Below are 14,886 nucleotides of genomic sequence, written 5' to 3'. Positions count from 1 at the left end.
CTCAGGACTACCTGGCATGATGACTCTTGCTGTCCCAGTCCACCTGGCGTCTGCTGCTGCTGCCAGTTTCAACTGTTTCTGCCTGCGGTATGGAACCTGACCTGTTCACCGGACGTGCTACCTGTCCCAGACCTGCTGTTTTCAACTCTCTAGAGAAGCAGGAGCGGTAGAGATACTCTTAATGATCGGCTATGAAAAGCCAACTGACATTTACTCCTGAGGTGCTGACTTGCTGCACCCTCTTTCAACTCTCTAGAGACAGCAGGAGGGTAGAGATACTCTTAATGATCGGCTATGAAAAGCCAACTGACATTTACTCTGAGGTGCTGACTTGCTGCACCCTCTTTCAACTCTCTAGAGACAGCAGGAGCGGTAGAGATACTCTTAGAGATACTCTTAATGATCGGCTATGAAACGCAACTGACATTTACTCCTGAGGTGCTGACTTGCTGCACCCTCGCAACTACTGTGATTATTATTATTTGACCATGCTGGTCATTTATGAACATTTGAACATCTTGGCCATGTTCTGTTATAATCTCCACCCGGCACAGCCAGAAGAGGACTGGCCACCCCTCATAGCCTGGTTCCTCTCGGTAGTTTCTTTGGTTTTGGCCTTTCTAGGGAGTTTTTCCTAGCCACCGTGCTTCTACACCTGCATTGCTTGCTGTTTGGGGTTTTAGGCTGGGTTTCTGTACAGCACTTTGAGATATCAGCTGATGTACGAAGGGCTATATAAATACATTTGATTTGATTTTGACGACTTGCAATATGGTTTGGAAATCTTGGGAACTTTACGTTCTTATAATCGAGAAATAATTTTCAAAAACAAAATGTACAATTACGATACACCTTTTTAACACAATTTCCACACGGCCATACTTCCTTGTTGCGGCTTGTTTACGGAAGAGAGAGGCACCCACCTGTTCTAATTAGGATCTCCAAACACCTGTATGTGAGGGAGGGACGCCCGAAAAGTGTTGTAACGGAAAAATACGTATGGCCACAACTGTTAAAACAGTTAGTGTATATTTTGCATTTGTAAAATTAATTTAATGTGATATGAAAGTAGAGGGCCTTTTGTTTCTTGGACCGTATCATATTTGAGAATTGATTCACGTTTAGATTGACTGTTTTGGCTTCCAGAGCCAGTTTACCTCTGAACATAACATATTGTAATGAAAAAGGCCTTGGACATTAAAGGAGTAGGTTAGCCTACCCCTACACAGTACATATTGGACTAGTTTGGCATATAACACATGGAGGAAGGGGTGGAATGTTAGCATAAACAGACTGGTTCCCAGGCTAATGTTTTCTTGTTAGTTTATTTTACTCCTCTCATTTACTTAATCCGCACTGATGTGAAAAAATTGGGGAAAAATTGGTAAGACAATGCCTTTTTTATACAAGTAGTGAAGGAAGTGACCGAAGAAATGACTGAGGAAACGAGGAAAGGGTTTCACTTAAGACTATTGAGATGAACCCACTACTTCTAGTGTAGAAATAGATGAACATAAAACTTGTGGCTAGTCCAACATGAAGTCAAACCAGGCATCTCTAACGTTACATCCACACATTATAGTAGATCTGAAAGAATCATCGGATGAGTGTAAAAAATAAACTCCACCTAGCCATCTGGTAGGCACCACCATATTGCTTACACCTATCTGATCTTGCGGAAAATGTTTAGGCTAGCTATAGTATTTCATTTATTAACGCAAGATTGTTTGTTTTTAGGTGGCCGGCTGTAAAATAATCAGCGCAGACGCCGTCGAAACCTGGGCTAAGCTCCAATTTTTGTCCGCCCGAGATTCGGCGACCCAGCAGCAATCATACTCAACTTGAGCGGGGGGGACAAACTGAATCAACTTGATTACTTGTCGCTGTATCTAGCTATTTTCATCTTGAAACATGCTAGTGTAGATGGCTAGCTTCAACCTATTTCACACTTTATTAGCAATGCTAAAGACGGACGGACGGACGGAGGAGCTAGAAAGCTAACATTAGTTGCTAGCTGGTCAGGAAAAACACAGGACGTTGCGCTGGTTTTTTTGCTCATTAAACTCGCGGATTCTTACCTGTGCAGTGAAGAGTAACTAGCCTACGCTAGCTAACATCAGCAAGCTGCATTGTCAACTATTATGATGTTTTCATTCTCATTACAGCTGAGGTTTGACTGTTTATTATAGTTCATGCTATGTAACTAGCGTTTGACTTTCCTTGATCCAAAGAGGACGTTCGGGCTGTTGCTATATATCGTTGTAGCCGAAGAAGTTTGCTAATCACCGGACTAGATTTTACCGTATAACGTACTTGTAGGAACAAACCTCGCTTTGGGTAACGCTTTAACGTTAACTAACAGAGCTCTATAACTTGACAGCTCATCGTACCCACTGCACAGCTCAGTGTTATTGGCGAAGCACTTTTGTACATCCAGAGAGTGGAATAGGCGCACCAATGTAACGTTAACTTAGCTAGGTACTGTAGCTAGCTTGTGAATGCAGGGATAACGTTACTTTATTCAGATACGTGTGAATCGAGAACTTTGCTTTTTAACTCTACTTACATATTATTGATAGGTAGCTATTTTTTTTTACTGACGATTAACTACTTCAGCTAGTAGGTTAGCTAGCTAGTTAGCTAGCTAGAACTTTAGCTTGCTAACTAGCTAGCTAGTTTACGCCTTCGACACGTAGCTAGCTAGCCGCTAGACAAGGGTACTTATGAGAAACGTTTTGATAAGCTAGCTAGCTAACGTTAGCTAAAGAAACAAGATAGCTCCCAAAAACAAACAGAGGACAGATGAACATCGAGTTTTGAGATTCTGTAAAGTTGTTACCCCCCCCGGAAATTTAAGATGTCAACCCGGACAGTAACCAGGACGGCATTATTAACAATTGAACATTCTTCAAACCAGGTAAGCCAACTGCAGAAGCTAGATGGCAGCTAATGTAATGGCGGTAGGCCAGTTCAGAGATCCAGCTAGCCAATTTATCCAACCTTAGCCAGAAATACTATAGCCAACTTATTCTTCTTCGATGGGGTTTAACGGCGGTTGGCATCCAAACTATAGCCAACCTAAACCACAAAAAAAAACATTTATTTTTCCTAGGCCCCAGCTATCTAACGTTATAGTTATAGGTAGCTAATTACACATTGTAGTTATGTGGATAGGAGGTCATGCAGTAGAATCTAAGGCTTTTTATAACTAGATAGCTAACTATGATCAGAACCCTCTAACTTTTAGGCATGTAACTTGGAGGGCTAGGACAAATTGTAACCATAGACACATTTTAGTTGCTGTAAGTTTTATGGAATTGGATAACACAGCTCAGTAGGAAATGCCAATGCTTTTCAAACTCACTTTTCCTTGTCTTCTTCAAATCTTGTCATTTTGTCAACAGGAGCTAAGCTGATGTAATCTCTAACATTTAATAGATGTTATCTCGAATCTTAATGCTCTATTGCCAACATTGTTTGACTGACTGTCTTCAACAGATCATCCACTGTCAGTACACAGTTGTAGGCCCAACTAGCTATTGCCACTTGTATGATGGGCATTCCATCATACAAATTGTCTGACGGCATTCTAAATATACTTTAGTAGGAATAGCTCACATCAGGTGTAAGTAGAGGACACCGGACTTCAGCGCATTTGAGGAGCCACTCAGTCCGGAACACATTTGCTTGCAGTGATGACTGGTTCTCTAGTGAGATTAGTGTTTTAGTCATTAATGAAATTCTGACAATTGTCTGTACAAATCACAAATTGCTGATACTTATACATGGGTAGCAGAGATGCTGACGCATCCCATAATGGTCATTGTGGTGAAAATTCCCTAACTTGCACAGGCTACTAATTCCAAGGTTTTGTTAGCCACTGAATTTGTCTGAAGCAAGGAGTTGGCGAGGTTTAGCCATGCCCTGCCCAGCTTGTTTGACTACAGACTGCTGTTGATCTGGGCCCAGCTGGCGAATCTATGTTCTTCCTACCCCAGTTTCTCGGTTAGTTCAAACCAGCATTTCCAGTTGAGCTGGGTGTGTAGGAGTTGTGTGGAGGCCGAGGGGAGTGCTCCTTTTCTTCATTTTGTCCGTATTAGCATTATTTGTATGCACACGTTTCCCTGTGTGTTTCTCATTCTGGATATGTCATTATCATGTTCATGATTGATCATCAATGAAAGATGAAGAGAATAGTTCTCCATTTGGTTGTAGGTTCTATTCAATAGGCCTATCTGGTTTATGTAACAGTGTCTTTGTTTTTACCAGCCATTCCCCTAGTGATCTTGGTTTCTCTCTGGTCTTTGTCATGTCCTAACCACACTCTCATATACTTGTAGGTATTAATAGCTCACATAGGAGGGGGTGGGATGGTGTTGGATGAGGGTGGTGGGCTGATTTTTAAAAGCTTGTCAACACTGTTCCAGCTTTGTTTGAAATGTAGATTCGGTTTCTTGTCTGAAAGGATTCATCAGTATTTCTTTTATTTCTCAGCTTTGTAGCTTGTGCTGTTTTCTGAGGAAAAAGTTGACAGGTTTTTAGTTAAGTAGCTAAGTATATTTACATTTAGTATTCCTTGTTAAAGGGATACTTTTGGGATTTTGGCAATGAAGCCCTTTATCTACTTCCCCACAGTCAGATGAACTTATGGATACATTTTTTATGTCTCTGCATCCAGTATAAAGGAAGTCAGAGGTAGTTTTGTGAGCCAATGCTAACTAGCATTAGCGCAATGACTGGAAGTCTATGTTATCTACTAGCATGCTAGCAGTTACCATACATTTTCAGTAATTGCACTAACGCTAGTTAGCATCATTCTTTAAAACTGCACGCAGAGACATACAAATGGTATCCACAAGTTCATTTGACTCTTGGGATGTAGATTAAAGGGCTTCATTGCCAAACTCCTGAAGTATCCCTTTTAATGTATTGTCCTAGAATTTACAAAACCAGAGCCCCAGTGGGTAGAAAATGAACATTTCTCTCCCCCATAGTTCCACTATGCCATGTGTTTTGATTTCAGGATGTTTTTACTGTCATGTTTTTGAGTTAAATGCTTCTGACAGAAGTGTACAGTAGTAGAGTATGGAGAGGAAGAGGTGACTGGAGGGAGAGCTCAGTTGGTGTCTATTTGTGGTTCTTGCTGCCTCTACCCTGACTGGAAATAGCCATGGTGTGATATTAATACCCAGATAAATGACAAGCTGGCTCACACACCTCCTTTATTTACCAGTTCTTCTCCCTCTCCCTGCCAGTCTTACTTTGTTTACCCTCTCTTCTTCTTTCTTGGAGCAGGCAAGAAATAGTTTTCCTTTTGAAGGGTAGCATAACATTTGCTAAAACAATTCAGAATTTAAACCAGGATACAGCGTGGACACCCACTTTATAATTATCTAGTAGGCTTATTAAAAAAAAAAAAAAAAAAAAAAAAGAAGAAATGAAATGTTCACTTGTTTAGGCCTCTATTTGTATTGTCGCATACATCGGATAGTTGCTGTGAAATGTGTTAAAGAACTAGGGTTCCTGATGCTCTAAAAGTGTGTTTGTGTGCTTGTTTCACTGTGCATTGCTCAGTCTGAATTGAATGCTTTGCTCTGAGTATTTTGATGAGAGTGAGAGACGTGAGGGGACAGCCAGGCTGAAGTGAGTGTGTTTCTGTGTATATGAGAAGGTTGGGGAGGCAGAGTAAGGGATAGGTTTTAAGTAACTGTCCGGTGTTTACAGATTTTTTTGTGTGGAAATATGACCTATAATTAATTACAATATGAGCTAAATAGTTTTCATTCCAAAAAATGGTAAGTGGGCCAAGCATGTTAAACAGCTTTTCTGTGTTTGAATGGTATGGGTGTACACCAAAAACAGGATGGTGTGGGCATATACTGGTCATAAAAAATATAAATGCGAGTATACTGTTGATTGGCCAGCTCATCCTCCTCAGGAGGATTACATCATCCGCTGAGGAAAGCAAGTATTTTTGAAACAGTCTGTTTGAGGTTTGGTTCTTGAAGTGTTTTTTTTTTCTTCCCAATTTTATGATTTGGACACATACAAGTATAGGATGAGTCAACATTATTTGGGTACTTTAGGCAGTAGGTTGCCATGGAAACACGACCACAGCACAACTACTTTGTCAGAGAAGCGCTATTCCATCTGATCTTAGCAACACTAAAGCATTTTTTCAACCTATCATAGCAAACTTGCGAATTTCTCCAACTAATTTTATGTTCTCAATTGTTGAATGTAATGAAGTGTTAAAGAACATGAGTGCAGTTGTGGCAACAGGCCACGTTTTAGAGGATCAAATTTTATTTGTCATTTGCCGAATACAACAGGTATTCACCTTACCGTGAAGTGCTTACTTACAAGCTCTTAGGCAACAATACATAATATTTTTAAGTAAGAAAATATTTGCTAATAAACCAAAGTAAAAAGAAAAGTAACACAATAAAATAATAACGGGGCTATATACAGGTGGTACCGGTACCAAGTCAATGTGCAGGTGTACAGGTTAGTCAAGGTAGGTAGGGTTAAAGGTGACTGCATAGACATAGATAATAAACAGTGAGTAGCAGGGCGTAAAAAGTTTAATTCTGTATTGACGCTTTGCCTGTTTGATGGTTCGTCGGAGGGCATGGTGGGATTTCTTATAAGTGTCCGGATTACTGTCCCACTCCTTGAAAGCAGCAGCTCTAGCCTTTAGCTCTGTGCGGATGTTGCCTGTAATCCATGGATTCTGGTTGGGATATGTACACACCGTCACTGTGGGGATGACGTCTTCGACGCACTTATTGATGAAGCCAAATGGAGGGAGAGCTTTGTAATTGTCTCAATGTGTGGAGTAAAGGTGGTAGAGTTGATTATAAATAAATAAAATGTATCTCCCCGTCCCCCCCGTCCCCTCTGGTTGCACATGTGGCATGCTGGTAGAATTAGTTAAAACGGATTTAAGTTTTCCTGCATTAAAGTCCCCGGGAAATAGGAGCACCGCTTCTGAGCGAGCATTCCCTTGTTTGCTTATGACCTTATACAGCTTGTTGAGTGCGGTCTTAGTGATTGAATCGTACTGTCAACTCTATATGTAAAGTGACTGCAAGGCTAAGGCAATACATGGGTTAATGATGGGTTAAGCTGGGCTATGGAGATTGGTTGACAAGGGAGATGGGTAGAGCCAGTTCATGGGTCTATGATTTCACACAGATTGCATTTGAATTACTGATAGTGTTGGATTAATTCTGACGTACTTGTTTCGAGTTTGATTCTTTATTATTTGTGTACTTGTTTGACATTTTACTGCACTGTTACGAGCTAGTAACACGCACGCTGTAACATATGTGTACACGGCCAACAAACTTTGATTTGATGTGTGGAGTGACCAGAGCAGACACTTGTGTACATCCTGTCAAGGTTTTCAGGTTAAATTCTGGTCGGAGTTACTACAGTACTAGTTACTGAGCACATTCATCTTGTTTCACTGTGTGTGAGTAAGAGGGAGAAGGAAGTGCATTAGGTCATTTGACACAAGGTAAAGGTTTTGGGTGGTTTTATAAAGGGTGTGGTACAGAGAGACTACTACACTGATTTGCTCATTTGTTGCACAACTACAACCAACCTCTCCTTAAAACTCAACACCAAGTTATACTTCCTGTTGTTTTTTCTTTAGTCATGGGGAATCCTTGACCTTTTTTAAATTTATTTAAAAAAAATCTTTTTTCCCCTCATTTCATCCCCTTTTTTCTTTCGATTCTCTGGCACAGCTGTCTGAGCATGTCAGCTCTTGTCCATCGGGCTGCTCCCTCCCCTGCCTTTTCTCACCAGGACTACTGCTCCCTCCGTCAGACAAACCCAGACATGTCTCATCTGCACTAGGAGCCTGACCTTGTCTTTGTCGGCCATTTCAGACTTTAAAAAAAAAAAATTGGCGGGGGGTGTAATTGCAATACTTCCTCAAATTAACCCAACATACTTTGTCTTCAGCATTGGGACGAACAGGTCTGTCTGGCTCTCTGGAGAGCCTGGCTGTGCGTGCTGCATGTGTCTGTGTCCTATTTTAGCATGAGACATCATGTTCTTGGTCATCTATCCAAGCCATCAACTCAACACCCCTTTATGCTTTGAAATCTGTAACGAGGGGGACACAGACCTGTATTGTTGTGAATCGTTTTTAGATACTACTGCACTGTTGGAGCTAGGAACACAAGCATTTCACTACATCTGCTAAATATGTGTATGTGACCAATAAAATTAGATTTGACATTTTGAACTCTGAACTCTGTCTACACCGTCGTCATAGAGCAGGGGTGTCAAACTCAAATACCCAGTGGGCCAAATGTAAAACCTGAACAAAGTCGCGGGCCAACATTGAACAAATTAACCTTTTAATATGGACCCAAACAAGTTTTGCTTTAACATTGAATATGGAACAAGCATCGCTTATTACCATACAATATATAATTTAATAGTGGAGACATGCAAAATCGAATTTCAAATGAAAAAACACATCAATGGCATTCATTTATTAAATAAATAAAATTTAAATAAAAATCGTATACCTCTTTTCTATTTGCAGCCTTCTGATTTAAATACCAAAATAAACTTTTTCCAGATGCGTCGCAGCTCTCATCCACAGCGAGGGAGAACGCAACGAAATCTTTTCCCTTTTCCATCAGCTGGTCATACAGATTGGTGGCAAGATCACATGTGCGATCAGCTACTGTGTTCCTGCTCAGGCTCACGTTTGAAAATGCTTGCTTCTTTTTTCTCTGGGCATACGAGGTCACAAACTTTCATCATGCACTTTTTCACGAACTCTCCCTCATTAAAGGGCCGGGCTGATTTTGCGATCTCTGCTGCCACTATATAACTAGCCTTTACAGCAGCCTCACTTTGTGATGTGGCTTTTTTGAACATATTCTGTTGTGAAACCAAACTTCTTTTCATCTCCTCTACTTTCTGGCTCCTTTGAGTCATGTCCATGTCCTTGTATTTGTCATGGTGTTTCGTTTCATAGTGTCGTCTATTGTTGTACTCCTTACTTACAGCCACGTTGACTCCACAAACAAGACAAACAGGTTTGTCTTTTACATATGTAAACAGATATTCTGCCTCCCACTTGTCCAGAAAGCTCCTGTTTTCTGCCTTTCTTTTCGCCATTTTTGGGAAGGGATAGCGCGCTGACAGTTGTAGCGTCTATGTTGCTATGACTACTGTCACAGAGGAGAGGGCGTTTCTGGGTCCTGTCCTGATTGGCYCGCGAAAACAACAGCAGAGCATTATGGGATTCGTAGTATTAGCGGTGAATGCGCTGTATAATACCGGCGGGCCAGCTCTAGTAGTAATTTGGTATTGTCTCGCGGGCCAAATATAATTACCCCACGGGCCAAATTTGGCCCGCGGGCCAGAGTTTGACACCCATGTCATAGAGCATGGCTGAAGTCGTTCTTTATAGAGGAAGTGACAATGTTCCGGAACCTACTGAGTGGTAGCAGGCTGGTCAGTGCTAATGCTACTGTCAACCATTGAGTACACAAGTCCCACTGCAAGCATTAATGGAGAGTAGAAGGTCAACTTTTTTGCATATGTGGATGTTTTTTTCGATGTGTGGATGATTCTTTTGACAGAATTTGTAGCCTGACTGATCAGGGTGAATCTGAACTTTTGTCCACACCAGTGTCATAGAGCATGGCTGAAGTGTCTCTTCATAGAGGAACTGACAAGGTTCCTTAAGGTGAATGGTAGCTGGGTCATTCATTTCAGCAAGCCATGACACCCACCATCTCAGATTGTTCTGAAATTGTTTCTGTAGTTAAACATAAGATAAGCATTCCGAAAGCATTATTTTGTTGAAATATAATTTGATCTGAGAAATTAAGCTATTGGTTGCACCCAAATTGGCCATTTTTAATTTATAGGATTAATATAATATCCAATAATTATAGTAGCCTACCTAACATTCCATTTGGAACAAACTTTTTTTCAAACAATGAGTAAGACATGAGGAATCCAAATAAGTGGTGAAAAGCCATCCACGGACCCCTCACACCCCATGCCAATCCCACCCCAACAATGAGTATATAGTAACAGTTATCTATGTTTGGCAAGTATTGTTTCTTCATCTTATCTAATAGTTTTTTTTTTATTGAAGTTGGGTTTATGTCCCATCCTGATATTACCAGGTTCTGCCCATTAGATGGTGGTGTTCCTGCTATAAGGTGATTCTTTTTAAGAACCCTGCCCATTGTTAAAGGGATATTTCACCCAAATTACACCATTTACATATTGGTTTCTTACCCTGTAAGCAGTCTATGGACCAGGTATGACAGCAGCCCATGTTTTGGTTTTGTTTACCTAGCCACTGTTTGGATGTTTTGGGCGTGAAAATGCAAATATCGGTACCATTGACTTGCATTGGATATTTAACACGCATTTTTTTTAAAGTTAGCATTTGAAACGGTAGCCAAGTAAACAACCAAAGCATTGGTTGCTGTCATTCCAGAGGGCAGGGTTTCCATTAGCCGGTAGTAGCCGGGTTTTGTCTGGAACAAGTAGTCGGTGTAGCGCCAGAACTGCTGTTACAGCTCATCACACAGCGCGTTCGTTGCAGCTGGAGTGAAACGTGCTTTTATAAGCCCAATCATTGTGCAACATTTTAAATGCAACTGCGTGTTAAACAGTTTTGATGGCCAATATTTAAGATTAGGTATTATTATTTTTCCCCTCAACCTTTAAAGTACGCTTCCTATTTGCAATTCAAGTGCATAGGTAAGTAGGCAGGCTTCAGTGTGTCTCACACCACTTTGCGATGAGCTGGAGTCAGTATGCATTTTGAAACGTGTACTTAATTGTTTGAAACTTGAACGTTTTACTTCATAATTGAGGCATGTCTTGACTTGCTTCAAAGTAGCTTAGCCAAAATCCAACCAAACGTGCAGACAATTATTTTTTAAAGTCTTCCTTATGCCATTGAAACCAGTAGCCTATTTATTTAATTCTATTGGTTTTCAAATCAACTTTCTTTCATTGTCCAGTAGCCAAAAGCACAATCCTAATCATATTAGCAACCAATGTTAATTGTTGCATCTTTAGATCTCCTCTCTTTCTCAATTTCTAATGGATATTTTCTCATGAAACCACTCGCATGTGCGGTGTGCTTTTGACAAGTGTTTTCCCATTAATTGCATTATGGAATGAACATTTGTGCGTAGCTTACTGCCTTGTGTTCCATGCAGTGTTTTTAATGTGAAGAAATGTTAACTTTTTAAGCTAAACATGGTGGTTTGTTTTTTGGATGTAGCCTAGGGCCAACTGGTTGAATGAATTTGGGACCTATCGTTCCACAGCTGTCCCAGAGTCTGTTTGGAATGGGTGATTTTATATCTCGCTCAGAACGACAAGCTGACCAATAGAATAGGTAAACTTTTCTACTATGAGGGATAGTACACTGCTCAAAAAAAAAAGGGAACACTAAAATAACACATCCTAGATCTGAATGAATGAAATATTCTTATTAAATACTTTTCTTTACATAGTTGAATGTGCTGACAACAAAAACTCCTGGACAGTCTGTGGTGCAACGTGGCGTTGGTGGATGGAGCGAGACATGATGTCCCAGATGTGCTCAATTGGATTCAGGTCTGGGGAACGGGCGGGCCAGTCCATAGCATCAATGCCTTCCTCTTGCAGGAACTGCTGACACACTCCAGCCACATGAGGTCTAGCATTGTCTTGCATTAGGAGGAACCCAGGGCCAACCGCACCAGCAAGGGGTCTGAGGATCTCATCTCGGTACCTTAATGGCAGTCAGGCTACCTCTGGCGAGCACATGGAGGGCTGTGCGGCCCCCCAAAGAAATGCCACCCCACACCATGACTGACCACCGCCAAACCGGTCATGCTGGAGGATGTTGCAGGCAGCAGAACGTTCTCCACGGCGTCTCCAGACTCTGTCACGTCTGTCACATGTGCTCAGTGTGAACCTGCTTTCATCTTTGAAGAGCACAGGGCGCCAGTGGCGAATTTGCCATCTTGGTGTCCTCTGGCAATGCCAAACGTCCTGCCAGGTGTTGGCTGTAAGCACAACCCCCACTGTGGACGTCGGGCCCTCATACCACCCTCATGGAGTCTGTTTCTGACCGTTTGAGCAGACACATGCACATTTGTGGCCTGCTGGAGGTCATTTTGCAGGGCTCTGGCAGTGCTCCTCCTGCTCCTCTTGCACAAGGCGGAGTAGCGGTCCTGCTGCTGGGTTGTTGCCCTCCTACGGCCTCCACGTCTCCTGATGTACTGGCCTGTCTCCTGGTAGCGCCTCCATGCTCTGGACACTACGCTGACAGACACAGCAAACCTTCTTGCCACAGCTCGCATTGATGTGCCATCCTGGAGCTGCACTACCTGAGCCACTTGTGTGGGTTGTAGACTCCGTCTCATGCTGCCACTAGAGTGAAAGCACCGCCAGCATTCAAAAGTGACCAAAACATCACCCAGGAAGCATAGGAACTGAGAAGTGGTCTGTGGTCACCACCTGCAGAACCACTCTTTATTGGGGGTGTCTTGCTTTGCCTATAATTTCACCCGTTGTCTATTCCATTTGCACAACAGCATGTGAAATTTATTGTCAATCAGTGTTGCTTCCTAAGTGGACAGTTTGATTTCACAGAAGTGTGATTGACTTGGAGTTACATTGTGTTGTTTAAGTGTTCCCTTTTTATTTTTTTGAGCAGTGTAGATTAACTTAGGCTAGTTATTTTGCTGTTTGGTACTTGTCCTGTTGGCTGAGAAACTAAATGTGGACAGTTATAATAACATCTTTAAATTACCCTTTGGAATTCGGTAAGGACACACGCCATTGCATGTTTTGTTAAGATGAATTACCATAATCTAAATGTGATTTCTGTCATTCTGAGCACTGTGGGTGGAATCCCTGATCAGGTTACGCACCCAATGCATATGGGTCCAGTAAATATAAAAGGCCTGCTGATCAAAAGTCCGGCACTGCATTTTTGTAACGGAATCCCTGCCAGAGGGGTATCCTACGAATCAAGCAAGATCTACTCTGGGTTTTCTAAAGCTAACCAGCTTTAGTTAGCTTCACATTCCAGCTCATGCTTCATCTGTACTACGACTGGATATTGCTCGTCCGCCTGCTGCCAACTCTAGCAGGCTTGTAACTGCATGTCCCACATGGCTAGTCATTGAGACAATGCTGAAACATTCATCCACGGGCGAGCCAATGCCATGTTTTCATTTGTGCCGAAATCAAAAATGAAAGGAAAGTTGCTAATTCAGCAGGCTATGGTGTGAAATAGGCTTTTAAAAGTTCGGTGTTTATTTTATTACTTGTCGTTAATGCTGACATTGGTGTGCTTATCAATGCACAATCACCTTTTTCCCAACTCCTATTGATAAAATAATTTAAGTCATACAAAAGTGTTATTGTGCGTAAATTTTAATGCATTCTGTCATTAGTAAATGTGTAATGTAATTTTTCAACACACAACAAAATTCATCAATAAAATATTTAATCAGTCTTCCTCAAATGAAGAGGATGATGATGCAGTATTTGCAAGGGGGGGGGGTGGTCTGATTTTAATTGGTCCTCAACTTGTGGCTCTCATTTAATTTAGGGTAAGTGGAGTTAACTGTGAGTTAGCCTTCCCTGGAGCAGGTTAGTTCTGAAGGATTCGTTGCCATAGAAATTTACCTGGATAAAAGGTGAGCAACTTTCGAATGACCGGATATCCCAAGTGGAACTCAGTTGACCAAAGTTATCTAGTTAACTCCTCAAAACTGCTTCGTAGCATACCCCTCTGGTCCATAGACAGCTTACAGGATAAAAAAAAAAGTCATTTGGGTGAACTATTCCTTTAACAATGAAGGTGGGAGATTCTTAAGATTATGAACTAATAGCAGGAACAGCACCATATAGTGGTCAGAACTTGGTAATATCAGGATGTACAATGGGACGTAAATCCAACAACTTCAATGACTTTCTCTGAACAGAAAAAAATCACAAATCACAGAGAACACATTACATAGGATGAAGAAACAAAGCTCTATACTACTTGTCAGAGAACTGATACTATAAACTCATTGTTGGGGTGGGATTGGCATGGGGGTCCGTGGGTGGCTTTTAGATATTTATTTGGAATCCTCATGTCTAACTCATTGTTAGAAAAAAAAGTTTGGTCCAAATCGGATGTTGGGTACTATATTTATTCAATATTATAAGAATCCTAGAAATTAAAATAGCTGATTGTGGTATATTCAATTACGTTAATTAATTAGATAAAATTATATTTCAACAAAATAATGTTGCAGGAATGCTAATCTTATCTGTTTCTAATAGAAACAATTTGAGAACACAGATGGTGTGTGTCAATACTCTTGTGCTTTTTGAGGTGGAACGACCCAGCTGTCTGGTCAGTACATCAGCTACTGTTAGCACTTGATGGAGTCCACAAGTCCCAATTCAAGCATAAAAATAACAGGTCAACTACATTTGCATGTGTAGATGTTTTGTGCATATCGATGAATGAGTCTTTTGACAGAATGGTAGCCCACTGATCAGTGAGGTTTTGCTCTAATGCTACCGGCTCTGTAGAGACATGAATTTCAAATGTGTCATCTTCAAGTGTTTGTGGTTCTTGTCATGCCCCTCTCTCCACCTGAGGCTGATCATGATCTGAACAGAGAGACATGTATATGTGATGAGACCCTCCAGTCTCTCAGGCTCCTCCTGGCTGCTCTCTCCTCAGCCTGTCTCTGTCTCTCGCTGTCAGTCAGCCCTGGAGCTGAGCTTCCCATGACTGACGGTATGTCTGCATTGCTCTCTGTTCGGTCTTGTCTGTAGGATATGTTGTATTTCTGAACACGTCTTTTTATTTATGCATGT

At 41.4% G+C, this 14,886-nt stretch overlaps 1 protein-coding gene across 10 annotated transcripts in view; it reads left to right on the top strand.

Annotated features, from left to right (window-relative positions):
- Positions 1-1,534: 1,534 nt before the first annotated feature.
- The window catches only part of LOC111964174 (serine/threonine-protein kinase MARK2), a 28,969-nt gene continuing 15,617 nt past the window's right edge, over positions 1,535-14,886 (top strand). For 6 of the 10 annotated variants that reach the window (XM_023987943.2, XM_023987937.2, XM_023987942.2 and 3 more), the window contains exons 1-2: positions 1,535-1,638; positions 1,738-2,917. In XM_023987943.2, coding sequence (XP_023843711.1) covers positions 2,858-2,917 — 60 coding nt within the window. In that variant the 5' untranslated portion in view covers positions 1,535-1,638; positions 1,738-2,857. Of the gene's footprint in view, positions 1,639-1,686; positions 2,918-14,784; positions 14,807-14,886 lie in introns of those variants that run through there. The other 4 variants (XM_023987939.2, XM_023987935.2, XM_023987934.2 and 1 more) reach the window with 3 other exon arrangements.

The sequence above is a fragment of the Salvelinus sp. IW2-2015 genome, linkage group LG5 (assembly GCF_002910315.2).
Source record: "Salvelinus sp. IW2-2015 linkage group LG5, ASM291031v2, whole genome shotgun sequence".
Lineage (NCBI taxonomy): Eukaryota > Metazoa > Chordata > Actinopteri > Salmoniformes > Salmonidae > Salvelinus > Salvelinus sp. IW2-2015.
The sequence above is the reverse complement of the archived record's forward strand: the minus strand, read 5'-3'. Positions and strand labels throughout refer to the sequence as shown.